The sequence below is a fragment of the Natator depressus genome, chromosome 22 (genome assembly GCF_965152275.1).
Source record: "Natator depressus isolate rNatDep1 chromosome 22, rNatDep2.hap1, whole genome shotgun sequence".
NCBI lineage: Eukaryota > Metazoa > Chordata > Testudines > Cheloniidae > Natator > Natator depressus.
This window is the reverse complement of record NC_134255.1, coordinates 7410351-7438030: the sequence shown is the minus strand read 5'-3', so window position 1 is coordinate 7438030 and position 27680 is coordinate 7410351. Positions and strand designations below refer to the sequence as shown.

General features: G+C 51.3%; 1 protein-coding gene across 1 annotated transcript in view; it reads right to left on the bottom strand.

The window, feature by feature from the left end:
* ADAMTS15 (ADAM metallopeptidase with thrombospondin type 1 motif 15) overlaps nt 1–24865 on the bottom strand; it is a 28784-nt gene extending 3919 nt beyond the window's left edge. Inside the window, exons 1-7 of the mRNA XM_074936650.1 lie at nt 23659–24865; nt 10495–10627; nt 8488–8655; nt 6977–7260; nt 5778–5955; nt 1424–1605; nt 372–547 (exon numbers count right to left, since the gene is read on the bottom strand). Coding sequence (XP_074792751.1) covers nt 372–547; nt 1424–1605; nt 5778–5955; nt 6977–7260; nt 8488–8655; nt 10495–10627; nt 23659–24624 — 2087 coding nt within the window. The 5' untranslated portion in view covers nt 24625–24865. The remainder of the gene's footprint in view (nt 1–371; nt 548–1423; nt 1606–5777; nt 5956–6976; nt 7261–8487; nt 8656–10494; nt 10628–23658) is intronic.
* Between the last annotated feature and the right edge of the window lie 2815 nt (nt 24866–27680).

Genomic DNA, 27680 nt, shown 5'->3' with positions numbered 1-27680 from the left:
GACATTTTAGTTTGTATTGATTTTGCTAGTGCTTTTTATGTAGCTTGTTGTAAAACTAGGCACATATCTAGATACATTGATGTACCCCCTGGAAGACCTCTGCGTACCCCCAGGGGTACACACACTCCTGGTGCAGAGCCACTGATCTAGCGAGGTTCCACTGTAGACAGTTCTCCCCCAGTGCAAGAGACCAGATTGAAACCCCTGAGAGTAGCCTAGAAGTTGGAGCCTTGTGCTCCAAAAATTCAGGCCCAACCAAGGAACCTAAAGGCAGCTCTCCCATCCCTGGAAACACTGCCATTGGTCCCTCCCTTCCATGAGCCCATTTTATAGGGCACACTGGGAAAGCAGCAGGATCCTCTGGCACTCACATGGGTTTGGTGAACAAGCCCGAGACCTTCTTGCAGCTCTTGTTGTCTCCTCCACACACGCTGCACTTGTCAAACTTCTTCTTGGAGCCCAGCTTGCCGTCACATCCCGCTTTGATGCATTTGCCCTGGACGCAGACCGAGGTGGAGTCGGGCGCGCAGGGAGTGCCGTCCACAACCTGAAGTTGACCCGCAGGCAGAGGGAAAGCAGAGCAATCAAGTCACTTTGTGCTCAGGCAAAGATATTTGCCCCACCTGCGCGTGTTCCACCGGCATTCCAAGAAAGAACTTTTGGGTGCCCATCTGGGACTATCATAGCCCCATGTGCCACTGAGCCGGCAGCTGCTCTAAACTAAAGAGCAGCCCAGTGTGGAGGTGGTGTTGTGTTGGAGGACATAAAGCCGCCTTTGCCTCCGTTCCGGGCTGTGCCTTTGAGAGGTACTAAACAGAACGGTGCTCTTTGATTGCTGACTGCCACATCTATAACCACCTCTCCCTCTCTTTCCTCACATTTAATCCTGAGGGCAGCACCCTGCAAACTAGCAGCTTTTGAGATTCGATTAACCCTTCGGCGGTGTCATGTGTGCACCACATGCCCAGTCCCAAATCTGGCAGCCGGCCCCGCCCTGTGCGTGTGAGCCAGAATCCCCGGAGGGAAGTGTCTAGTTGTTATCCTTTATTCTTGTTCTTGTGCCATAGGCATGCAATCTGGGATGCTTTACAAACACAGGTCCAGGCATGGGGCCAGATCCACAGCTGGTGTAAATTAGCACGGCTCCATTGATTTACACCAGCTCATCTGGCACACGGCCTCTCATCTAATCCCCTTTATGCCCCACGATAACACTGATAGCCAAAGAACAGGCTCGTTTTTCTGGAATCCCAGCCTCCGGGGCAGTGAATTCTACATGTCACCCGCTGGGTCAAAAAAAATCCTTCTGTTCACTCGTTTCCAGGTGCCCTTGTGTTTCCCTACAGCTCCTTACCCGATTTCATTTACAGCCGCCCCCCTTCCCCCACGCTCCCCGGTTCACACTGTTTGTCCTCCTGCTCACCTTAGGAGCCAATACGTAGAAGTAACCCGTGCCATTAGCTCTGCAGATGAGCTTGCATTTGTCCCGAGGAGAGACTCCCGAGTACTTCGGGACCCAAGAAACAGTGGCAGTGAGCCGGTTGGTGCTATGGTTGTAGCCGTTGAAAGCCTCGCACTGCTCCTCTCGAAAACTCTTTCCTAGCCCTGGAAGGAAACAAAGCACACGTGAGCATTTCACCAGAGAGGACATCCTCAGCTAGGAAGCATCAGCCATACAGTATCGCACCATGGAATCTGGGGGTGTCCAGGGTCAGATTCTTCTCTCCCTGCGACTGGTTTTACTCCAGTTCTGCTCCATTGACTTAAGTGGAGTCGCTCCTGATTTACACTAGAGTGGCTAGGCTCTGGTTCCAAATGTATGGCTGGTCTGACTTGGTCCCCAACTGGACTATTAAGGATTGTAGGTGTCTGCCAGACTATCTGGCTCTCTGGATTTACTGAAGCAAATGAAGCTTTGGTGTTGCAATTCATGAGACATGTTATGTCCTCGACTCAGAGGAAACTTGTCTGACTCTTTGTATAGTCAGGGCACCCCCAATGAAGAGAGGATACAAGGGCGAGTGGTTTGTGGGGGTAGGATAAGAGCACTTCAGTATCATCAATGGTGGAGGGTACAGAGAGCCACTTCAAGCCACACTTACAGCTAAGGCAGTGTCAGTTCCAGGGGTAACGTCCCACAACCATTGCTAAAAACAACTGCCACCTTTTTACTCCAGGGGAAAATGAAACCGGCAAGACTGTAAAGTCTGCATGAATGGCTCACTTCTTGGAAATCACTGCCTCGTATTGCAGGCCATATCTAGTAAGGGCGGGAGTGGGGGGGGGGTGGCCACTTGATGTTATTGCAGTCTTTCAGAAATGGGAACAAGGTGTGTAATAAGAGATAATAAAGCTCTTCACCCAAGGATCTCAAAGGAGAGTAAATATTATTATCCTCATTTTACAGATAGGGAAGTGGTGAGACACAGATTTGGGCAGTGACTTGCTCAAAGCAACACAGTAAGAATATAAGAATGGCCATACTGGGTCAGAGCAGTGGTCCATCTAGCCCAGTATCCAGTCTGCTGACAGTCGTCAATGCCAGATGCTTCAGAGGGAATGGACAGAAGAGAGCAATTCTTGAGTGATCCATCCCCTGTCATCCAGTCCCAGCTTCTGGCAGTCCGAGGTTTAGGGACACCCAGAGCTTGGGGTTGGATCCCTGACCATCTTGGCTAATAGATGTGGATGGACCTATCCTCTGTGAACTTGTCTAATTCTTTTTTGAGCCCAGTTATATTTTTGGCCTTCACATCATCCCTTGGCAATGAGTTCCACAGGTCAACTGTGCGTTTGTGTGAATAAATACTTCCTTTTGTTTGTTTTAAACCTGCTGCCTATTAATTTCATTGGGTGACCCCTGGTACTTGTGTTATGTGAAGGGGTAAATAACACTTTTTCTGCACACAATTCATGATTTTATCGACCTCTATCCTATCTCTCCCCACCCCCCTTAGTTGTCTCTCTTCTAAGCTAAGGAGTCCCAGTCTTTGTAATCTGTCCTCATATGGAAACTGTTCCATGCCCCTGATCACTTTTGTTGCCCTTCTTGGAACCTTTTCCAATTCTAATATATCTTTTTTTGAGATGGGGCGACCAGAACTGCACACAGTCTTCAACGTGTGGGCGTCCCATGGATATTCCATGCTATGTTTGTTTGTTTGATCTGTGTATTAGGCACTCCTTGCAAGGCCTCTGAGCAGTGTGCAATAAAGCTCGAAGAAGACATCTGACAGTTATATTATTAGAAGAGACAGCGAGACCCGAACCAGGAGATGGCAAGGAAAGAGTTAACACTCTCTCCTGAGCAGAGGAAACTACAGTGCACAGCCCCTCGGTGCGGAGATTGTGGCTCCTGTCCATGACTATGGCTGAGCCCAGCTGTGGTGAATTAGGCAATTCCTCCCAGCACATTAGAAGAGGCCTGTGCTGCGAGAAAGCTGGAGTAGCTGGCATTAGGAGCTGGGTCCTGCTGGCGGGAAGGAGGAGGAAAAGCTAACTGAACAGGCCTTTCCAAATGGATCCACGCTTGAGCTGCACAAATCAGTCCGTTTGGTTACCCTCCAGACCGTCTGATGTCCTTCTGAATAATTCTGTGAGAAGGCCATGCTCAGAGGGAGCTTGGGGTATTGGTCTCTCCCTGTGCAGGGATATTTAGGGGTTGTTAAATATCTATCTGAAACGTTTTTAGACTGTTGCCCATCACCATAGTACCTGGGCGGTTTCCACATATAACTGGTAAGAGCAGCAAAGCTCCGAGACGATTTCATGGTGTCTTTGGCAACTCTCCCTTTTGGGAGTCAAAATTCTGCTTGGGGGCTGGTGTTTCGGGTGTTGACAGAGGGTTGGAAATAGAAAGCGAGGTTTGTATCGTCAGTGTCACTTATGGGACCTGGCTTTCTCAAAGTTGTACAGCGTTTTCTAACGATACTCAGAAACTGGATGCGCCTGACCTCCCCTGGAAGACTGTTCCCTAGCCAGAACCCCTCAACTGAGAGTGCTTTGTACCCAGCTCTCAGTGGCTTTGTCTTGGGCTTAGTGACTTTTTCACTAGGAGAGCAGTGAAGCACTGGAATGGGTTACCTAGGGAGGTGGTGGAATCGCCTTCCTTAGAGGTTTTTAAGGTCAGACTTGACAAAGCCCTGGCTGGGATGATTTAGTTGGAGTGTATAATCTCTCTCTCACACACATGCCCTAGCACTATATTCCCCTGCCCTGCAAACTGTGCAGTCCCTTCCACTTATCCAGTGTGTAATATTCCACGCTAGTGCCATGGCCAGGCTGGAGTAAACTGGTGATGCTCTGTTGGCTTCAATAGAACTGGCTGGTGGCTTATCCCCCCTTTGCACTGCTGTAAATGACAGCACACAGCAGCAAGGCCAAGGAGAATTGGGCCCACTGTCTCTGGTGAAATTGTCCCTAAACTTGCAAACATGGCAGTGGGTGCTGTGACGAGGCTAGCTACAGCTCGTCGAAAATGTTTGACGTTTTTTGCAAAATGTTCTTGCTTATTTTTTTACCAGCTTAAAGTGCTCAAAATGTTCCAGAAAATTGGGTTTTTGATTAGTTATTTTGTGCGCACATAAAAAATTTCTGCATATTTTTCACATACTCTAACTTTAGCTCTGCTATGCACAGATGAAACAACAGTTGCAGACATCTGTCCGAGCTTTAGTCTCTCATGATCTATTGTTTGCTTGATACTGCAGGTGGAGTTAGGTCAGATGTTACCAGCTGCAAATACCACCTCCTAATCAACGTGGGCAAATTAAAAACCCAAACCAGCTCTTTTCAGGTCTGGTTAACTTTCCCTTTCTGCCCCCATCAACCAGGTTTTGTGGGCCTTTGAATGTCGGCCAGGGCAGAAATACCATGAAAACTGGGATTTTTATGGTATTTCCAGCTCAAGTGGACTGAGTGGAAATAGAGCAGAGAAGGAATGAGCGCCCCCGTTTTCAATAGGGATGAGCCAAACTGGATTCTACTAAAAGACACAAGCTCCCATTAAACCATGACCTACTTTAGATCTTCCCAAACCCACTGTAGGACTGATATTTAGAGATGTTTTCTTCACTTCTGGCATGAAAATCCCTTCCGACCGTCTGTTTTCCCTCATTCACCTGCTCGTTTTTGCAGCCTCATGAGGCTGAGACACCGCTCTGCTGTGTGTGTATCAGTACTGACCACGCACTCAACCTTCGGAACATCTCTCCACTTACGGGTCCCATCACGTCGTGTCTGAGCGTCTCACGCTCTTTAGTGTTTTTATCCTCACAACTCCCCTGCGAGGTAAGCAGTGCTATTGTCCCCATTTTACTGATGGGGCACTGAGGCCCAGAGAGGCTAAGTTACTTGCCCGAGGTCACACACAGAGTCTGTCTCCCTTTAAGTACTAGGTTGGTGCTCTAACCATTGAACTGCCTTCCTCTGGTACCTACTGAGATCTCCAACTTGATTTGAAGACCAGAGAGAGCTATGTAACCTGCAGAAAAGCTGCCAAACATTTGGGGTCACCTGACCCAAACCTCCATAGCTTTTGAGGCTCACACCTCCAAACCCCTCATCCGCCACTAACTTCAGTGACACCTAACAGCGCCATGAGCACAACAGATAATCAACAGCAATGGGACTGAGCGGGATAGTGGGTAGCTGCTTGGGATTGGTGGTTTGCTTTAACACGTACAGCTCTTTGAAAGGCCCAACTGTGCCCATTAGAAACTAGTGTCAGGGCAGGTCTCTTCCCTCCCGGCTGGCCCCGTCCCTTGGGGAAGCCTCACCTGACTCGGAACAAAGGTCGAGGTTACAGGAGCGGTACTTGACCCGGACACCTTCGCAGTACTTCCCTCCATTGGCAGGCGCTGGGCTGTTGCACTCGCGCTTGGCTAGCTGGACTCCCCCACCGCAGGTCCGAGAGCACTGGCCGTACGGGGTCCACTTCCCCCAGCTGCCATCCACCTGCGGGAGAGAGGGTGTTAAGAGGAAAATCCCTTGACCCTACCGCCATGTCTCTTCAAAAGCAGCCAGTCGTGCAATATTTGGGTCCCCGGTGGAGGGAATCCGACTGGGGGGGGGGGGGACCCAACATTAAGCAGAAAGGGACTCTACTCTCTATGGCTGCCACACCCAGCATAAGCCATTCACACCTGGTGTCAGGAGAAAACACTTGCCAGGCACCAAGAGGAGAACAGAGCTGCTTCAGAGTGACGTTTTGGGCGTAGCTCTGTGCTGGGGCAAGAGCTAAGTCAGAGGGAGCCTCAGCCCTAGCAACCAGGGCCCCAAGTCCTTTGCAAAAGATAATCATTTGTTTCCTCCTCTGCTCCATCCCCACAAGCGCATTTGCTGTTTATACACCTGCTGGGGACTCGGCTTGGCCTCCCGGGTTACAGATGGGAAGTGGGGACTTTCCCATCTAGCTTGCTGACTTTCCGCAGTGCTTGGAATTGGCTGGCCTGTTCGCAACAAGTTTGCTTATTCGTGGCCAGGTGTTCAAGCAACACCCACCGTCACAGCCAGTGTCTTGGATGGCGGCCGCGGAGATGAACTCCACTCTGAGCCCGCCAAGTGCTCGCGCCGTGGTGAGGCTGCTCCATGAGGAGTACCCTGCGGTTATCCAGTCTAGAGGAGCCCTGGATAACCGCAGCCAGGCCCAGCGCCCTGGAGAAACTGTCACGATCGCTGGGTTCGAGGACGATGATGACTAGCACGCCTGTGCAAGTGGGGAATGGACAAACCCCTTCAACTTCTGGCAGCTTCCCTCCCTGCAGCGAGGTACAGCCCGGTGGCTTTCGGCCATGCCCCTCCCTTGGCCAGCCCCTGGGAGAGCGTTGGCACTCCGTGGCCTGCTTTCAGTGCACAAAGCACTCTCAGCTACATGTTCTCAGCTTCGGCTCAAGCTGCCTTGCCGGGCTTTGCCTTATATGCCCTCCGCCAGCCCTCCCCACTCGCCTCCCCCAGCACGGAGCCGTCAGGTACTCACCCTGTACTTACTGATGTTATGCCTCTCGACACACGCGCCTTTCAGGCAGAACCTCCCCTCCCCGCAGCTGGTGCCATCGGCCCAGGGGAAGTGGCGCGTCTGGCAAACAATCTGACCCCGGGCTTTCCCCGTGCACCAGAGCTTCGTGCAGTGTTGCATGTAGGGGCAGGGTTTGGAGCCGAGGCCAAAGGCCAGTTCGCACTGCTGGTTGAGGGTGTAGCTGGCCCCAGGGAGGTCCTCCGGCAGCGAGATGGGCTTGATGGGCTGATCCAGCAGGCAGTCCCCTGCGGGGCAGGGAGAGAAATATCAAATGGGAGATACCATTCGAGTGACCGGGCATTCAGTACACGGGGTTGCTGCACCCAACCCTTGGAGAGCATGCAAAGCAGACGTTCATGGCTGATGCAGGCAGACCTGTTACTTGGCGCACTATAACTTGTGGAACTCACTGCGGCAGGAGGCCATCAAATAAAGCTAAAGCTGGATTTTCTTCTCTCTTAACAAGGCCTGTGTGATTTTTCTAATCAACAGCACGTGTAGTTTCAGTGGTTTCCAACCTGTTCCTACGCGTACAGGTGTCCACTAAGCAAAACCTGAACGTCCTTGAAAATCTCAACCAACCCCTCTGGGTCACAAGACATAAGCATGTTGGCCGTGAGTTGTTCAGAGGCGCATCCCAGGAGAGAGGGCTGCAGTAGTTGTGTATCTAGCCCTTACATCATGTCGACCTCACAGCAATGAGTACAGCGAGATGGTGCATGCAGGGGGAGGGGATGTAGGTGGGCAGAGGCAGGTCTCTAGCCTGACCTGGCTTTGGTTTAATCAGGTTGAAACCAAGAAACAACTGAGTCCGAGTTAGCCAGGGCCCAAGCTGACCTGCCCTCGGCCACTATTGGCCCCTGCATGAACGCAGCTTATATGATTTACTGCTTGCCAAGAGTAAACTGTTTAAAAAGGGAGAACCATGCCGGAGTCTGTGGAGCCGAGGGACGTCCCAGCTCAGCTGTGTGAGGGCTTCAAGGCTGCAGACATCTGGTGTGAGGAGCACAGACGCTTCCTCTCTCCCCACCCCCACATCCCCCTGAGAGGCAAAGGCTCTAATTCTTCATATTTAAAGCTCCTGAGCTGCAGGGCTTGTTTTAAACCAGGTCCCAGCAGGCAAAATGGGACTGGTGACCTGCAGCTGGGAGAAGGCGAGATGAAAGCCCAGGCCGCACTGACCCAGAGCACTGGGATGGAGCGGATCTCACCACGGAGCAAGCATGGATCCCATCACAGGAGTAGGTAGCTACAGGCTCCCAACGCCTGCGCTCGCTGCTTACCCGCTTCTCCTCCCCGCAGTGTCTCCACACTTTGTGTCTGAACCCTTACCAGCTGGATGGCCCGTCCCCCAGCAGCAGTGTAAGCCCCTCCGGGCAGGGATTTTGCCCCTCAGTCTGTTTTATTGAGAGCTGCATGAGCCGCCGTCAGCAACTGCAGCCGCATCCCCCTTCCCAGCATGCCCAGCTCACCGTGCCCACTATCCAGGAAGTCGGTGATTATGGCAGCACTGCAGGCCGACCAGGGGTTGGCGCGATCGATCTGTATGAGCGTGGGTGACATCATGTGGTTGGTCTTCAGCCTGCCGAAGACTTCCTCGCAGACCTTCACGTTGTCGTGGGGCATGTTGAACACGTGCCCTGGAAGAGTGAGAGGGGCCTTTAGTCATCCTGAGCTCTCACACTGCACTTTTCACCTGTAGATCTTGGACCAATTCACAACGTCCATCCCATTATCCCCATTTTACAGCTGAGAAGCCTGGGGCACCGAAGCCAAGTGACTTGTCCAAGAAGCCTCAGGCAGAGCCAGGAGGAGAACCTGGGAGGCCCATGCCTAAGCTGCAAGGCCATCCTTTCATCACAAGGCAACCTCTCCCTCTCTAGCAGGAGGCTCTGATCTGACCAAGTCTCCTGTACATGGATAGCGCGCTTAGTCTCAGTTTATACACATATCTGGCTAGTCCCCTAGGATCCTGGCACGGATCCTGCTCTAGCTAATGCCACGGAGCCCTCATTTGCTTTGATGAACCACCACACCTATATGGGCCCTGTTGTAACAGCAAAACCACCACGGCCTCAGCAGCTGATGTCTCTCCCCACCACCCCGTGTGTTCTTCCCGGATGCTAATGAGACACATCACCCCAGATCTTGGCCATTCTGGCTAAGCCAGAAGAAATCGTTTTGCTCGTGGGACTAATGGCTCTAAAATGCCTGCAGCCCGGTGGTTAATGGTCTGGGTGTCCTGTCCTGCCACCCCGGGCTCCACAAGCTCCATTCCTTGTGTTTAAATCAGATCGACCTTAAGACGGACAAGTTCTAACACACGTTAAGCCTGCCAATGAGGTCTCTGAGCCGGCACTTTGCTGGCCAAAACACACACCCTCTGCTTCTTGTATGGATGCGGGTTATTCAGAGAGAAAAGAAGGAAAGGAAGAAAGAAAACACTGAAGAGAGAGAGCGATGTCATTGCTCAACCCCCCAGAGACTACAAGTGTCTCTGGATTTAGGGGTGTGCCTAATGCATCCCAGCCTCGCTGTGTTATTTCAGGACACCCGAATCCTGGAAACTGAACTAAAGTGGCAATAACAACAGTAAGATATAGCTGGGCCGGCTGACCCGCCCGCACTGGCCCCTCTCGCTTTCCTAGCAGCTGGTTTCCAACCGTTCCTCTCACCTCCCAGAAGCGCTGGGAGGAAAGCCGGTGCATGTCACTTTCTCACCCCGAGGTGGAGTTTCCCCTGAAAGCTGTTCCGGACACTTGGCTATTGTCTAAACTTCCTGAGGCTGCAATTCAGGGTTATTTTAAACAGCTTAGGCTTCCCTCCCTCCTAATTATGGAGCCATAAACATTAGCAGGTTTGGGATATGGGTGTGGGGTTTTTTTGGGGTTTTTTTTTCCCCAGGTGGCAACCGCAGCCTGGGGCTCCACATCTCTGCTGTGGGTTTGGTTAAAGTGGCAGCTTTCTAAGCCACAGAATGATGGATGGAGGCGTTCGCTATTAAAACCAGAAATGGTCTGGCAACTGTTTGAGGGACAACATGCAAGGCGGAGGCTTGAGAACCCAGAGAATGAATGGCTTGCCCGGGAGATCGGACACTCGTGCGGTTCATGGAAGCACACCCCCGGTGACACTAGCATTGTACAGCAAGGGGAACAGAGAGTCAGCAAACTGTACAAGAAAACGCAGTCATGCTATTCTCAGCAGGGCAGCACATTCCAGTGGGCTAGGAATCAGGACTCCTGGGTTCTATCCTGGCTCTGCCACAGCCTTCCTGTGTGACCTGGGGCATGTCACATCCCTCCCCTGCATCTCAGATTCCCACTGGGTGCCACATGCTTTGAGATCTGGGAAGTCGAGGAACAGGGGTGAGTCCAGAAAGCCAAATTCTGTTCCCCCAAAAGCCACGCCGCACACAAATGAGAGAGCAACCCCGAAAGGGGACGGGCATGCTCTGCCCCTGAACCTCAGCCCCTTACCCAGCTCGTGAGCCGTGGTGAAGGCAGATGGCAGCCCGTCGTCCTCGATGACCGAGCAGCTGCGCTTGGGGTCACACATGGTGCCAACGTCGGCCATCCCCAGGGTGTCGCAGGTGGTGGCGCCGCACAAATCCTACAGGGAACGTGGGGAGAGGACAAATGGGACCAGTTAGCGGTGGGCAAGAATTGCACCGATGCTGCAGACCCGGAGACGCCAGCACCAGAGAAACCCCTCTGAGATGCCAGCACGTGGCTTTCGTTATTGCACTAACTAACCCCTAGAAAACAAGAACAATAGGAGACTACAGGATAGGAACCGAGCATCCCTGTTTACACTGAGTAGGAGCCAGGAACCCTTTGTGGCTCACTGACCTAAAATACACACTACCTTGGGCTGTCCAGTGCAATGAAATGACACGTTTGGAATTAACCCTGGCACCAGCTATAGCTTATATATAACATCTTCCTGAGTCTTCAGTGACACTGATTCCTGACTTCTAAGGCCCCTATAGCCAGGGAGGGGCCCAGCCTAAACACCAGGGGAGGCAGCCTTTTTTCTTTTTGTTTCAAAAGGACAAAGGGCCTGACCCAAATGCCCCTGAAGTCAACGGGAAGGCTCCTGCCTTTGGATCAGACCCAAAGGAAGGAGACTGGTCAGCTTCTCACCTCTGCTTGGCTTTGAGAGGTTGATGGGTCAGAGCCAAAGTCTGTTGAATTCATTGGAAAGGCTCCCATTCACTTCAGTGGGCTTTGGCTCAGGCCCCATGCCAGCCCTGCACTGGGAACAGGCAGGCAGTCTGAGTTAAACAAGAACTGGGCCCACCTTTACCTGCAATTCAAACTGCAATTGACCTTTTAAGGGCCAAAAGATTATTCCATTCCTTCCCCTCTCCCCTTCCAGTTCATAGTGACTCCAGCCTGTCCGAGTTCTGGATGGGTCCAGAAGCGTTGGAGAACTGTGAACTCATAGGAGAGTATTTCCTGGGCATGTCAGAAATGGCACAAAGAACCACCTGATCGCCAGATTCCCAGCCCGATTCTGCAAATCCCAGAGGCCTGCAGGGTTCAGAGGAGCCAGGCTGCAGAGGGATTATCTGAACCAAATCTGTGAACTGCCTGAGGTTTGTCCAGCGCTAGTCTGTCTGAATGAAACCAAAGCAGGACTAGGCCCTGCCAGAGGATAGCCTGAGGATGCCCTCTGTTGTAGAGTGTCTGTCTGCTCTCAGAATGGGCTTCTGCACAGTGGGGATATTTTTTAAGCATAGGCAAGATATCATCAAAATATTCTGCACACGTGCTTATTGTTATAGGCACAGTGCATACACATGCATATTCATTATGATTACTGAGTATGTGTATTACTGTTGTGCCTAGAGGCCCCAGCTGAGATCAAGACCCCAGAGTGCTAGGAGCTGTACAAACATAGAGGCAGACATAGCTCCTGCCTATAAGAGTTTAGAGACTAAATGCTCCAGACTGCCAAAGGATGGGGAGACTGAGACAGCTGGGGAAATTGACACAGACACCAAGATTTTCAAAAGTGATTGGTAATTCTGAGTGCCCAACTCAAGACACCTTAAACAAGATCTGATTTTTCAGAAAGCACTGAGCATCTGCTCTCTGAATATTAGGTCCCTTTAGGGTGTCTCAGATTGGGTCCACAAGAACTGAGAAATCCAAAGTCATGAGTAAATCTTGACTGGAGAGATTAAGTGATTTGCTCCAGGTCCTACAGGAAGTCTGTCCTATAGCCAGGAGTTGAAATTAGGCCTTCTGCCTCCCTTGCTAGGACCTTAACCACCAGACCAGCCTTCCTCCCTCACATATGCAAACAGTGCACCAGTTTCCCCGAACATTTGCTTAAACTCCCCTACCCTAAACAAACTATTTGCAGCTCTCGGCCCTCACGGGTCATTGCAGTTTATCTGTGCTTCCCAGACACAGATAACTCACACTAGCCAGTGAATGGCATGATTCATTCTGTGAAGAAGGAGATGGCACTCTGTGAAGCTTGCAGGGAATGGCTGCCTTTTTAACCAATGAATTGAACCCTTATAATAATAATCATAATCATACTTTGCACCACTCATCCTAAGATCTCAGAGCACATTTCCAAGAGGGTAAGCATCACTCTTCCCATTTTACAGATGTGGGGACTGAGGCATAGAGTAGGGAAGTAACAGCAAACCAGTGACAGCGCCGGAAATAGAAGCCAGCTATCTTGGGACCTATACCCATGCTCTCTCACCACCAACTGGTGCTGTGTCTCTGTGCCACACCAAAGGAGAACCTTTCAGAAGGAATAAGCATGGAAGTGGCAGAGGAAGAAATCACAGAAACAGCTGGGGGAGCCGTGCTGGAGATGAAGGATGCAGTTGTGAGACTGCAACTATTAGGAAGGGTGGTCCAGTGGTTAAGATGCTCATCTGGGGCTCAGGAGAGTGGGGTTTGATTCCTGTTTCTGTCACACGCCTAGGAGATGGGGGCTTTCTAAGCACCTGAGGCAAATAGACTTAAGGAAGCAGATAGGTGGGGAGATGATCCCCAGCCCCAAAGAGAGAAACAAGGGAGTATCCCTGTCAAACCCAGAACAGCTTTTCATAGAGGAAGCTTCTCCTGCTCGGATGAGGTGCTGCCAAAAGGTTCTTTGCAGCTGGGGAAATCTGCAGCCTCCCAGTTGACACCAGAGAGGTAAGTTTTATCTCCCAGCTGGAAGCCCTGAAGGCAACTAATTGCTCTCCTTGTAACCCATTCCCCTCTTTTCCCAGGCTGGGAGGTTTAGGTCTGACCCTGCTGTTCCCCCTAGTTCCCATGTGACCACACAGACACACTGAAGAAGACAATAGTGACAGCCACCAAAGGCAGAAGCCCCAAACAGGGGGTTATGCCACATCTATGCCATAAGAGATTCTCTCTGCTGGAGTTGTTAGGAGCCAGGACTGACTGTGTCTAGCAGATGTTGCTTATGGAGACAGAGACTGGTCTATAGACTTCAGCTGAGCAGTGCCATTGCCAGATATAAATTGCTTCCTTATTTTGTAGCTCACAGGTGAACAGAACCAGATTGGCTAACTACATCAGGGCCTGGAATTCCCTTAAACCAGAACACATGCAGTCATGTTAATAGTCTGCTACATAACAGAGATAACAGACATTGGGGATGCACAGCCATGGGGGAAGGGAAATTTCCCGTCTGAAAGAACTGCAATCCAAGCAAGACACTTGGAGTCGGGGCTCCTGGGTTCTTCTCACACCTCTGCCACTGATGAATCACTTAAACCAGAATCTTCACCCTGAGGTGCCTAAAGTCAGACACAGTATTGATTATCTTATAGCACCCCCAAAGCATGCTCAACATTTCACAGAAGACATGGTAAGCACAGTCCCTGCCCCAAGGAGCATCCAATTTAAATTCCAGAGGAGGGGTGGGTGTGAAAGGAGCCAGGTTACAAGAGGTTTAACCCCTCTTTCAGAAGTGCTGAACACCCACAACTCCTGCTAAGGTCAATGGAAACTGCCAGGGCTCAGCACCTCTGGTGAAACCAGACCAATTATCTGGATGCCAAAATATGGATTTTGGTACTCCAGTTTGAAGGTTTGGGTCTTTAACCTCTCAGTGCCTCAATTTCCCCATCTGTAAAAGGCAGTTGGCAACCCTTACACACCTGGTATGGAGCTTGGAGTGAGAATGCATTAATTAGGGTCAGCTCCTGTATCATTAAAATCTGTGGGAGTTTTGCTATTGTCTGCAAAGGGGGCAGGATTGGGGCCAGAATCCCTGTAGGTGCTTGGACCATCACATTCCTTGAGCAAAAGATCTAGGGTCAATTCTTGGCTCTGCCGCAGACTCTCTGGATAACCTTGGGCAAGTCACTTAGCATTTTTCTAGCTCAGTTTCTCATCTGTTAAATAATGATAACCACACTCCCTTTCTCCCAGCCTTTGTTTTGATTATTTCAATGGTGAGCTCTTCGAAGGAAGGCCAGCGGATTGTACCTCACTATATGTCTACAGAGGGCCCAGCACAAAGGGGCTTAGATCTCTGTTGAGGCCAATAGGTGCTACTGTAATATAAATCATACGGTCAGATAAGTCACTGTTCAAATACACAGTATTATTGTTGCGTAAGCACAAAGTGTCCTTCCTTCTTTTCCCCACACTATTCTCTTTCTCCAGAGCTCAAGGGAGAGAGGGGGTTAAGGAGACCTACCAAGGATGACCCATCCCCAGTGCCGGCCTCACTCCATGACTCTCGTATCGGATTCCACTTGACAGCTCCGCTGAGTTTTTCCCTTCTAGGCAGCCCTGGACTCGCCCCTGGCTGTGCGGCCTTCTCCTTTGAAGTGCACCCACAGGGGAGAGTCTGGGAAGAGAAGTAACTCCCTGGAATTTACACGCTGACATTTCATTTGTTTGTGAAGATCTGAGCATCATTTTTCACCCCTTTATCATCTTCTGAGATCAAGCTGGAAGACGCAGGAATCCAGGAGAGGATGTGCTCGCAGGACAGGCTATGGGAAGGGGCAGGGAATCTCTCCCACCTTAAATATGGATGGGATCAAGCTACAATAGGTGGGCCTTTGGGGTGCTATCACACAATAAATAAGAGTGATTCGTGCTGCGTTCCTCTCCAGGCCAACAGCAAAAAGAGTTTGATAAGTTCATGGAGGACAGGTCCATCAATGGCTATTAGCCAAGATGTTCAGGGACACAGCCCCGTGCTGACTGCCAGATGCTGGGACTGGACAACAGGGGAGGGATCACTTAATAATTGCCCTGTTCTGTTCATTCCCTCTGGGGCACCTGGCATTGGCCACTGTCGGAAGACAGGATCCTGGGCTAGCTGGACCAGTGGTCTGACCCAGTAGGGCCATTCTTATACTGTGTGATCGCACAAGAGAGGCTTAGGTGGTCTCCAAACTGAAGTTCCGATAATAATCCAAACCGCTGGGGGCTTATTCAAGGTTCGTCCATCGATAAGTACCAATGTCAACAACTTCAGAGGGTTCTGGCCCTGCCCCGCTGGCTTTGGTAGAAAGCATGTGGCTGAGAATTCATTAAATACTTTGAAAACATCAAGGTAATAATCTGTCGGGAAAGGGCTGGCCTTTGCATAGTAAAGAAGCAAGCCTCTCACGACTGAAGAACTGGATGGACAAACCTGCACTGGTCTGGGTGTGAAATGAATGTGTTAGGCTCACCCTGGTCCCTGGTGAGAATATATCGGCATCACAAAGCCATCCCACACTTTGACACTGCCGGCGACAAGGAGCCACACCGGGAACCCAGAGAAGGACTAGTATGGGTTGCTGCAGATCAGGGTTGGGGGCATTGGCAGAGCTGAGTGGGAGTCTCAGGAAGGAGGGGCAGAAGGTCTTGACCCTGAAAGTGCACGGACAGAGTTGGGGGAGTGGAAGCCTGATCTGGTTTATTTGATCTTTGAAGCTTAAAGTCACAACTGGGCAGAGAGCAACTGGTGGCTTATCTCCAGGGCCTGGCCCAGGCGGGAGGCTCCTAGAGCTTTCTTCCCTTGACTGCTGAGGGCTGTAGCTCGTATGTCTTGAGGGAAATCTCTCTTTCTCTGACAGGCAGGTTACAAGAGGGCACTCAGCAAATCCATCACCGAAATAGCCCTGTTGGCTGCTGAGGAATTCAGGAGAGCTGGCTTAACCGCTCTGTCTCTGTTGTTCTCCAAGGGGCAGCCCTAGGTTCTGGGGGCGTATGTGCAGCGAGGCATGAGGAAACCTAGCCAGTTTCCTCCCCACCCGTTGCAGTGGCCTGCAGTGCTGTGCTGAGTCAGTTCTTGGCGACGGGGCCCTGTTGGATTCCATAGGCCTAAGGCCAACAGTCTCTCCGTCACGTGTGGGCAGCACCACCATTGCATGGACTCCTGACCACTGACATCAGAGGGAGTCGTGCTGATGCCTCTGCCAGGATGGCCAGGCCCCTGTATCCTGCCCGCCAGGGATGGACATCGATCTCAACTCCTCAGACAGACTGGCTCTACACTGCCCTTGCAGCTGTCCCTGGCTCCGGAAGATCAGCAGCCTGACTTGTCCATGTGCCTGGTGAGCATCACGGCAATGCGTAGGAGCACCTGGGCACTTCCCTTCATACAGTGCTTCGGACGTTCACAGCTGATGATCTCAAAGCACTTTAACAAACCACCAGGGAAATAATCTTCATACCCCCTGGTATCATGAGCCTCGCTTTACACTGGAGCCCAGATAGGGTAAGTGACCTGCTTTAGTCAGTCGCACAGCTTCCCACGAGGGACAGAGGGTACTTAGCTTAGTCCAATGTAATCTGGTTTAGATAAAGTAGGATTGTGTGTTGCTAAGCCAGTCAGATCTCTGTGATCTCGCTCCTATTTTATGCCCTTTAACTTTCCATCTCACTCTTTCTGCTTTTGCATTTTCTTAAATCTTGCCCAAGGGAAACAGTGAGCAACATGAAGACCATGGAGCCTGACTGCTTTCACTCATGCTGGTGCAAATCAGGAGTAACCCTGCTGAAATCAACAGAGCCACACCTGCATAGAACGGAGGTAAGTGAGATCAGAACCAGACCCTCTGAAATCCAAAGTGTCAGGACCTGGTTTCTGTTGGGGGAGGGAGGGAAAGCCCCATCGTCAGTTCCTGGGAGCATTGAGAGCTGCAGGTCTGGGTGTTCACAGACTGAAGGAGGTGTGAATCTGTGGATTATTGCGTTGCTTCTGAACGTCACCCCTGGAAGGATGGTCCAGTGGTTAGGATGCTAGCGGAGACCTGGGTTCAAGTCCTTGCTCTGCTTCCAGCATCTTGTGAGTCACTTAACCGTTCTGTAACTCGGTTTCCCCATCTGTAAAAATGGGAATAAAAGCACTTCCCTACCGCATAGGAGTATTCTGAAGATAAATTTGTTAGAGGTTATGAGGTGCTCAGGTACTATGCTAGCAGGGGCCAGATAAATGCCTTTGATAAATATAGGGGAAATATGCACATTTGTGAAGGTTGAAGCAGCAGCATCCAATGGATGAGGCACTAGACTGGGAGTCAGGAGACACAGATATGCTGTGGGACCCTTTCCAGTTCACTTCCCCTCTCTGCAGCTTACCCTCCTCATCTGGACAATGGGATACTGAAACTGACCTTCACTTTGTAAAGTGCCTGGAGCTCTACACCCGGAAACTACTAGTCAGGGCAGAGTTGTAGTCGTATCCGTACAAGGACAGGCTGATGCCTCAAACTGGCCAGACAGAGCCAAATGCTGGGCCCCTTCTCAGCACTCTGTGAATGAGCCCGTGCTGTGTGCTGAGCTGAAGATGGTATAGTGTTTACAGAACAACCATTTATTCCCGGTTCTTGGCTCATCTGCTCTCCCCTGGAACCGAGAAGCAAAGCAGCCCAGGGCTGTAGTTTGGGTAAGTCTGCTTGAACATGGAGTATCTGCCACAGCCAGAGCCACTGAGGGCAAATGGTCTTGGTTAAAAGTCGGGAGGGCACCGTGGGGACACCCCGGGGAGAGGCTGGAGTCTCCTTGCTCATTGCTCTTTTAAGAGTTCCTGTTTCCTTGCTGGCTGAGAGCGCTCTTGGCTCCCTGCCGAACACCTGCACTGACACACTGACCCACTTACTGCTGCGAACCTTGTCCGCTGACTGCAGGGATAGAGTAACAAGCAGCTCTTACCCGGCCCTCCTTTAACCTCTGGGCCCGGGTTCAAATCTGACCCTCAGCCTCCCGGTGCCATTCCCCTTTGAAATGCCAGATGGCAGCGCCACAGCCACCTGCCGTGCCCCTCACCCCCACTGAGAACCCCTCCTCCAGCCACGCTGGAGATCCAGCCAGCTCCCAAACCTGGGTCGGAAAGGTCAGCGTAGGGGCTCAGAGCGAGGGGAGCTGCAAAGAGGAGTCAGCAGAGAAAGAGATTCCAAAACATGGGATTGGGAATGTGTCTGGGGGCTCACAGAGTAACCATGGGATAGCATCTCCTCTGCGCGGGGAAAGACTCTGCACAGAGCCAGAGGGGAGGGGGAGAAAAAGAGAGAGGGGCAATTGGGAGGAGACAGGGTTACAGGTGGGGGAGAAGAGGAGGGGAAGGAAATAGGGGGAATAAATTAGAAGAACAAAAGAGAAAAGAGAGTGTGAGTTTGCCATGCAAAGAGCCTGACCCTCCACGTCCTTGTGTCAGCACTGACACTTGTGCAATGGTGCAGTTTCACACCCACACACTGGGGCAAGCAAGTGGAGACTCCTGGCCTAGCAGCGTTTTGCACCTGCCTTGCACAGGGGCAAGACAGGAGAGGACCAAGCCCAAACTGTGCAGCTGGGCAAAGTGTATTCCTAAGCGCGGGAAGATGGTTATTGGGACTACAGGGAAGAGGCAGGAGCTGTGTACTACAGGGATGGCAAATTATAGACGCCTAGATAGGCAGACTACATGTTGGAAAGAGGGAGCAGGAAGAATCCAAAGCAAGAGGCAAACAAACAATTCCTGCCTGCCCTAAAACAGTCTCCTTTCCTACCTGAATCCACAGAGATTTTAAGGCTAATGGATTCTTTAGGCTCAGCTAATCTGATCTTCTGCACAGCACAGGCCAGAGAATTTCCCCAGAGATTCCAGCATCAAGCCATGTAACATGACTCCAGCAAAACTCGAGAGGGGGCTGAAAGCATCCGAACCTGGATTAGGGAGAGCTTTCCCATCCCACTGGAAGCCAGGAAAATGCTAACCACATACGCAAGTGTCACCCATTTAAAATCCCCGCAGATCTGGCTATGGTGGGAAAGGGTGGAAGGTGGAAACAGCCCAGTTACAGCTGCTGCATCCAATGGGATTTGCAGAATGTTCACAGATAAGTCATGCTCATTACTTCACTTCGTCTTGGCTATGCTGAAAATGATACTAATACTGGTCCAAGAATGGGATTTTACAGTAAACTAAGGCCTTGTCTGTCACGCCAGCTCCCTGCCTGATCCAGACACAGCTCTCCTGGTCTGGCTCTGCCCACTGGTCCTTTACAAGGTGATAATACTTTGCTCCAACAGCCCTCTCATCCCGAGGCCTGGAGCCTCACCATAACCCTGTATTTCCCAGCCACTTCATAAATAGGGAAACTGACGCACAGAGAGATGAAGTAACTCATCCCGGGTAACACAGAGTCAATGGCAGAGCAAGGCAAGAGAACCTATTCTTCCCTGCTCTAACAGCTAAACCATTCTCTGACCCTGCCCAGCTGTGTTTGTGGAAGATGAAACAGACGTATTTCTTCTCCGTCTCTTCCTAGACTTTCCTAGCCCACCCTCTTTCATCCCCCTCCATTGTGTGGCTGTTGGAGAATAGCCTACACAAGCTGTCATTGCCACAGTTTGGCAGGCTCTACAGAGATGCCACCATCTCCACGTGGGGCCCGAGCCGTTGCCTCTCACCAGCCAAGCACAGCGACTGTGGTCCCATCTCCCATGGGCTCCATAATCCCACGTGATACTCATCCTTCTCCTTATCCCCACTAGAAAAACTCAGGATTATGCAACCACTGTGCTGCTGTCCCATTGGATTTCTCCTACCAGGCTTGGCCGCCTCCCCAGTGATTCCTAATCCGTGTCTTTCCAGATGCTTTGCAAGTTGGCTGCAGGGAACCTTGCGGCAGTTGTGTCAAGCACTTTGAGGATGGAACTTCCTCCCTCCACAGACACACAACTGGGTCAGCCTGACTCAAAGGTACTTGAGCTTTTCATTATCAGCTGCATGTTTTCTAAGCTCCCCACCCTTGAGTCCATGGATAATGGAACTCTATACCCTCTCCCGCCTCTGGTGCACAGCAGTAAAGAGAACAGCTGTTTGGCAAAGCCGTCCATTTAACGACCGGGCAGTAGACATTTTAAGAACCTCCATGGTCATCGTTGGCTGATGTCAATCTGGACAAAGCTGCAGAGCATGAGTCTCCAGATGGTTGTCAATGCAGCCAAGTTACTGGACGCCGCTTGCCGAACCAATCTCCATTCCCTAGGTGCAGTCACAAAGGGCAGCTGTGCAGCTTAATGCCGTATGCTCCAATGGCCCCTTGTTCAAGCACCAGCTAACGTGGGAAGAACGAGATCTCTTGCTCCCACTTGCTTGGCAGACCTGAATTGGCCAGATGCACAAAATGAGTTCACCAAGGACATATCCGCAATCCAGAGCAACTGACATCATAGAAAACAAGGCTATGCGGGAGCTCCTGATGCCAGATTGAGAAAGGACAACTCCATCTATCAGCGACTTGCTGACTACAACTGGAAACTGCCTATCAATTGGCCTTTAGACTAAATAAAAGTTAAGGGTTTATGTAACAGCCTTTTGGCAGGGAGATAAACTCTTGGGTACCAGGAGACTACAGATGGACAAGTTCAGGGAAGGCAGATGTCTCCGTTGATCACGTGCCCTTGCGCTGAGCTTGCACTGGGGTTTCAGGAATGGACGGTTTTGTCATGCGTCAAAAATGCAGCCAGTGTGGCAGCACACGCATGTTTAAGGCCAAACTCATCCCTGGTGTAACTCCAGTGACTTCAGCAGGCTTATGCCGTGGTGAATCTGGCCCATTAGGGACAGGGTCAACATGCTGCCAGTCCTTGCAACAATCGTAAACCAGACAGGGCCTGATGCAAAGCCCAGTTGAAGCGGTTGATGTCAGCAGGCTTTGGATCAGGCCGTCTGTATTCGTTCCCATTTAAAGAGATTCATGTCCATCTAAAGGACTTGATCTGAGGAGATGAATTTCCACTGCTGAAATTGTCAGTGGTTGTGTTGCCACCATTCCAGGGTAGATCAGAGGTCGCTAGTTGGTGTCACAGGTCAGTGGTGCTCATATCCTCTTGATCATTAAGTCTTGTGGTCATCAATATCCTTTCCTTCCCATGAGTGCCTTACTAGGACACAAGTTACGGAAATGCCCCCACAGCTTCCAAAGGGGTTACTGATCTGCTCCGGGATCTGATCCCCCAGAATAAAGAGAACAGGGTGGGAGGGAGGTAGAGAAAAGAGAACTGAAGAATCACTGTCACTATTCTATGTGCTTTTTCCCTATCATCCAACCCACCCTAGCTGATTGCCATGATATTGTGTATTCGTAGACACTTCCTCTCTTGTTAACTAGCCTCTTTCTTCTGCGTGACACCTTCCATTGGTGATTTCCAAATTCAGCAAGTAACATCTCACCCCATTAATGGCTATAGCCACACGGTATCATAGTCACTGACCTAAATCCTGGTCGCACTGAAGACAGTGGCAAAGTTCCCATTGCTTTCAACAACAGGATGAGGATTTGGTCCACTGAGCCAGATTCTGTCCTGGTTTACACACTATGTAAGGACTGCAGAGGGGTAGCTAAGAGTACAGTCTAGCCTATGTTGGTCTGGAGTCACTGAAGGCCTAGGTAGGTAATTGGAGGTGATTAGTTAAGTCAATAGCACTCATCACTGTAGCAGAAAGGAGAAAGCTTCAAGCAATGTGATGTGAATCAGCAAATAGCAGCCATGGAAAGGAGAATGCAAAGCCCAGAGTGCTTTAATGAGTTGGGGTGAAGTATTCTGAGTATTTTAAGGGGCAAATATGAAGCTTGATGTGTGCAAACATTTCCCATGGGGAGAAGTGGGATTCCTCCCAGGGACCGAGGGCAGTCAGGAGCCCAAAGGCTGTCTAAGTGTGGCAAAGTTTCTCCAAGGAAGTTTCAAGCATGTCATCTGTTTGCATCCAGTCCAAGTGGGCAGTGACTGAAAGTCACTCGTTCCCATCTGTTGGCTGTTTCGGGGCGCATGCAAAGTGAGCTGCCGCTCTGAGTCTTGTTCCCATTGCACAGTTCACCATGCGGCAAAATAATCATCCCAAACAGCACTGACATTGGCACCATTGCAGGCAGCATCAGCTGAGTCCAAGGACTGAATGAGGCAAAGAGAAAGAGCTTGAAATGCATCAAGTGGAATGCTTCCATCTCTCAGCGGAGCCTCAGAGGGTCTCCCTCCAGACCACAGCTGCCAGTACCATACTTGTTCTGTGGACAGAGAGAGGACTCCAGCCTGCAGGGATCTGACACCTTTCACCAGCACTACATTCACTCAGGACCAGTAGAGGAGAGAGAGTTCCAGGCTCTCGTGGGGCTCTTCAAACGAATGAGTCAGAGGAAGTGTGAAGCTGGGAGAGGCTCTCTCTTTGGCAGGTGCAATGCGCAGCTCCAGGGCTCAGCTTTCCATTTACTCTCAGCTGAGGAGGAAGGCTCGGAAACCAGGGCCGGATGCTTGCTCCGCTTCTGAGGCTGTCCTCAGATGGACTCAAGCAGGTTGCAAAGAGAAGCAAGTTTCTGTGCCCTGTTGGGAGCCCCAGTGTTCCCCCAACTCTGCTGTTTTGTATCAGAGAATCAGAAGCTGTGATAGATACTCATGCTGGGCGAGGGCTGGGGGGTTTCCTTCCCCTCAGATATAAAATACCTTCAAACTGGAACCTCCAGGTTGCTGGTGAAAATGCACCATGTCGAGATTATTGGTCATGAGCGGTTTCCTGGCCCCACCCAGCCTGTGACAGATTTTTCTGGGCTGCTGCTGGGAAGGCATGCCATGCATCCAGCAGAAGCCCTGGCCTTGCCCTGTAGCTCTAATTCGACCCTCTGCCCTCACCACCATCTTTGCTCTCCCAGCCCGAGTTCGGGCCCTTGAAGAACTCTGTAACTGGCTGGGTGGGAGGGGGGTTGTTCCCCAGCAGAGTCCCCCGGCCTCGGGAACCGCGCACCAAGCTCATGACCCAGACCCACACACACCGCTCAGGGGGAAGAGCCTGAGCTCGCCGCCTGGCTCTTCATCCCTGGAGCGCCTCCTGCTGGCCAGGGGGCGCGCCCCCCCCGCAGATTCCCTGCTCAAGCCACGCTGGGGGTGCCTATCGCTCGGCGCTTTCTGGGAGGCTGGAGCTGGGGGAGACGGGGCCGTATCGGCACGAGCGACCCGAAAAGCAGTACGGTAAGTTAAGTGGCCTTGCAAAATCACGCCCGCGCCGGGTTTACACGGGAAGGGGGCTTGCTTTGCGCAAACGGCAAACCGGAGCGGACCGAGCTGTGGCAGGAGCGGGCAAGGGGCGGCAGGGCAGGCAGCCAGGGCCAGGGAAGGAAAGCCTGGCCCGCTGCTCCCCCTGCCCTCCCGGCCCGCGGAGCCCAGACCCACCTGCTTGGTGAAGAGGATGGCGGTGTCCCAGTACTCGGGGTGCTTGTCGCTCACTTTGTTCCACTTCTTCTGCCAGGCGCAGAAGTTCCGCAGGGTCAGCGCCGCGTTCCCGGTGACCTTGGGCCCCTTGTCGTCTTGGCCGATCACCAGGAACTTGACCACCGCCAGGCTGATGGGGTTGAGGATGCTGGGGTGCTTGTACAGCCTGGCCGCCGTGGCCAGGAGGGTGAGCAGATAGTGCTGCAAGTCCGCCCCGTGGAACTTCACCATGGACTCGTCGGCCACCACCAGCGTCTCCACGTAGCGGGGGATGGAGACGAAGCGCTTGGAGCGGCCGCTCTTCCTGGGCAGCCTGGTCTCGTTCAGCTGCTTCTTCCGCGGCGGCTGGGAGCCTTTGTACTTCTCCAGCGCTTGCAGGATGGCCGGGTTCAAGCTGGAGCCCACGCCGCACCTGGAGGTGGGGTCTCCGGCTTGGATGGGCGCGCCCCTGCGCTGCAAGAGGTGCTCGCCCTGGCTGTTCCTCCGCGCCCCGTTCCCGCTGTCGGGCCGGAGCGGGCTGATGAGATATTCAGCCCCCCGGTACCCGAAAGCCCCCCGGAGCCCCCCGCAGAGGCTGAGGGCGGCGAAGGATTCCCGGTCGGAGTTGACATCCCCGGAGTAGAAGCAGTGCCTGAGGTCGGGGCGCTCCCTGGCCGCGCTGGGGGATGCGCCCAGGTAGTGGATGGCGAAGGCGGGCGCAATGAACTGCGCGTCCGGAGTCAGGTTCAAGTAGAAATCCTCCTGGAAAGCGGAGATCTGGAAAATCACCCCCTGGGGGCTGGGCTCCTCCGGGCCCCTTTTGAAATAGTGCCGGCCGTTGATGTCCGGGTCTAAGCGGAGCGGGGTCACGATCTCGCTCTCCAGGGGGGAGCCGAGCGAGGGCAGGACAGCTAGGCACAGCCCAAAGATGCCCAGCAGCCGCAGCATGATCCCGGGCGCTGCCGAAAGGGGTGGTCAGTTTCAGAGCGGCAGCCTGATCCAGGCGTGCGAGGGGGGAAAGAAACAATCACAACCTGCCCCCAAGGCCACTCGCACCGGTAATCCAGCTGTCGGGAACCCCCAGGAGCGCGCTCTTGTCAGCACCAGCCTCGCCAACTCCAGCGCCCTTGGAGGGGCTACCCAGCCCGCGCCCCCCGTACCTGTCTTTTCAAGTGCATCTGCTTTTCTGGGGGTTTATATACATTTCTGTCATGGGCAAAAGAGCGAGGATTTGTAACCAGAGTTCTTGGGGGGGAGGTGCTGAGGGCGCTTATTGGACCTGCCCTCAGCCACTTGGAGCTCTCCAAATACTATTATCACTGCACAGGGCTGCAAGTTTTTAAAGAGCCAGAGCAGCTCGTTACAAAACTGCAAGGAGTTGCTGGTGTGCTGCTGTTATTCTTGGTCTTTGCTCCCCTTCTCCTCCCCTGCAGCTGGTTTGCACTTTGTTCCACTTTGGGGTTGTTTTGGCAGCTTTGATGTTTTTGGTGTTTTTTTAATTTGTTTTGGGGGGTTTGTTTTTGATTAAAGTCCTGGCTTCCCTGTGTCTGTTGTCCTTCTTTATTATTGTGTTTGTTTGTGGCTGCTTTGAGACGAGATCTTAGTGTTCTGACCCTCCCAAAGTGTTGACAGCTCAAGAAGAAGTGCCAAGGGCATGTTATGTAAGAGGACTCGCTAGGAAATGCACTAGATAGTCCAAAACAGGCTGCATAAGGCTGCATTGTGTCTCCCTTCTCCTAATTAGTGCTGGCTTTATCCTGCTGAGAAGCTATTAATCTTCACTGCTGACCACCGGTTGCAAAAAAGGTTCTTTAAAACAAGAAACCTTTCTGCCATTGCCCTGGCAGTTTGGAGATTTGTTTTAAAATTAGTGTTACACGGAGTTCTGCCCCTCAGGGCCAGAGCCTGATCTTGCCTCCCCTGCATTTGCTGAATAATGTCTTCAGCTGCCATTGGTCCTACTGAAATCAGTGGGCTAGCTTTCCTCACAAGGACACAGCATATAACAGTGTCACCCCAAGAATGTCCCAAGGAAGGAATATTGGCTCGTAGAATCACAGTTGCAACTGGCTGGAATTTTTGCCACAAAATGTTTTTTTCACCCCAAAATACCAATTTGTCAAATCCGAGACTGCGGGTGGAGAAAGGGAAAGAATGTGAGAACATAAGAGTAGCCATACTGCATCAGACCAAAGGTCCATCTAGCCCAGTATCCTGTCTTCCAATTGTGGCCGGGTGCTTCAGAGGGAATTAACAGAACAGGGAATCCTTTTGTTTGCTTTAAACCTGCTGCCTATTAGTTTCATTTGGTGACCCCATAACCCAAGAACTAGGGGTCACCAAATGAAACAAATAGGCAGCAGGTTTAAAACAAACAAAAGGAAGTATTTCTTCATACATTGCACAGTCAACCTGTGGAACTCCTTGCCAGAGGATGTTGTGAAGGCCAAGTCTAGAACGGGGTTCAAAAAAGAACTAGATAAGTTCATGGAGGATAGGTCCATCAATAGCTATTAGCCAGGATGGGCAGGGATGGTGTCTGTAGCCTCTGTTTGCCAGAAGCTGGGAACGGGTGACAGGATGGATCACTTGGCAATTACCTGTTCTGTTCATTGCCTCTGGGGCACCTGGCATTGGCCACTGTCGGAAGACAGGACACTGGGCTAGATGGACCTTTGGTCTGACCCAGTATAGCCATTCTTATGTTCTTATATTCTTAAGTGATCCATCCCCTGTCGCCCAGTTTGGTTTGGAAAAAGTTCCTGACTTGAAAAAGCATTGAAAAAAAATTAAGTTTTGAAATTGTCACAAGGTCCTATTTTGACTTTTTCAAATGGAAAAACTTTGGGTTTTACGGTTCAAACCGACTTTTGTCTTTTTTGAAATTTCACTTCATTTCTACTAAAAACAAACTGAAGAAAGAACAAAAGGGCAAAATCAAAATGAGACCTTTCAAAATGATCAAAGGGAAACATTTCAATTGGCCCAAACAACAAATAATGATAATAATTTGTTGATTCATGAAATTTTTCAAGATTTTGATTTTTGGCCCAATTCTGGACAAGGACATTTTTTTTAAAATTTGGAAAATTCTCACAGGAGGGGAAAACAATTACCTGCCTGCCCCCCATCACAATTCCCTTCTGCTCCCCACCAGCCTCCTGGGAGCTAGTAATTTGCTACTGGCCTATACCAACAATCAGTTAATACACAAACTCTTAGCTGCACCAATCAATTAATGGAGGGGGTGGGGCTAAGTCTCCACCTATGTCCCTCCCCACACACCTGCCTTGATGGGAAAAGGCTGGAATTTTCAGAAGAGCTCTGCTCTCATTTAGGCACCAAAATAAGGAGCTGGATTTTCAAAGCAAGCTGGCACATTGGATGCATAGTGCTTGAAAATCTTACCCCACCTGAGCACTTAGCCCTGTATACACTCAGGCTCAAGGTCTGGGTTGCCCTGGAGCATAAGGGGGGGGCTCTTATTCCCTCCTACTCTGCTGCATCGATGTGCTATCCAAGTCACAATTTAGCCCAGTGAACCAAGGTGGCAGAATTTGGACCATGGTAAAGACACCTGGGATCTTCAGAGCAGGGTTTAATGTTAGAGAAGATGTGCGGCTAAATCCCCTGCACTGTTTTGCAAATCTCAACCTATGTGCCTTTGACAATAACTGCCCCAAACAAACCCTTTAGCACACATACTTTCTGGGCACGTCCCAATGCAAGGGACAATCCTTGGGCTATTTGTCTGGCATTGTAATTCCAGTACCTCATTCCCCACTTCTCTCCTGTTGTTAATTGCATGTTTATTGCGTCTTGATTTGCATTAAACTGCAGTCTCTTTGGAGCAAGACCTGTTTCTTACTCTGTGCTGTACAGCAGCCAGCACAATGGGGCCCTGATCCTGACTGGAGTCTTTGGGAGTGATCATAATGATTAAGCTATTACAGCAGTGAGCACATTGGCTTTGATTCAGCGAGGTGCTTACACACACGAGTAGT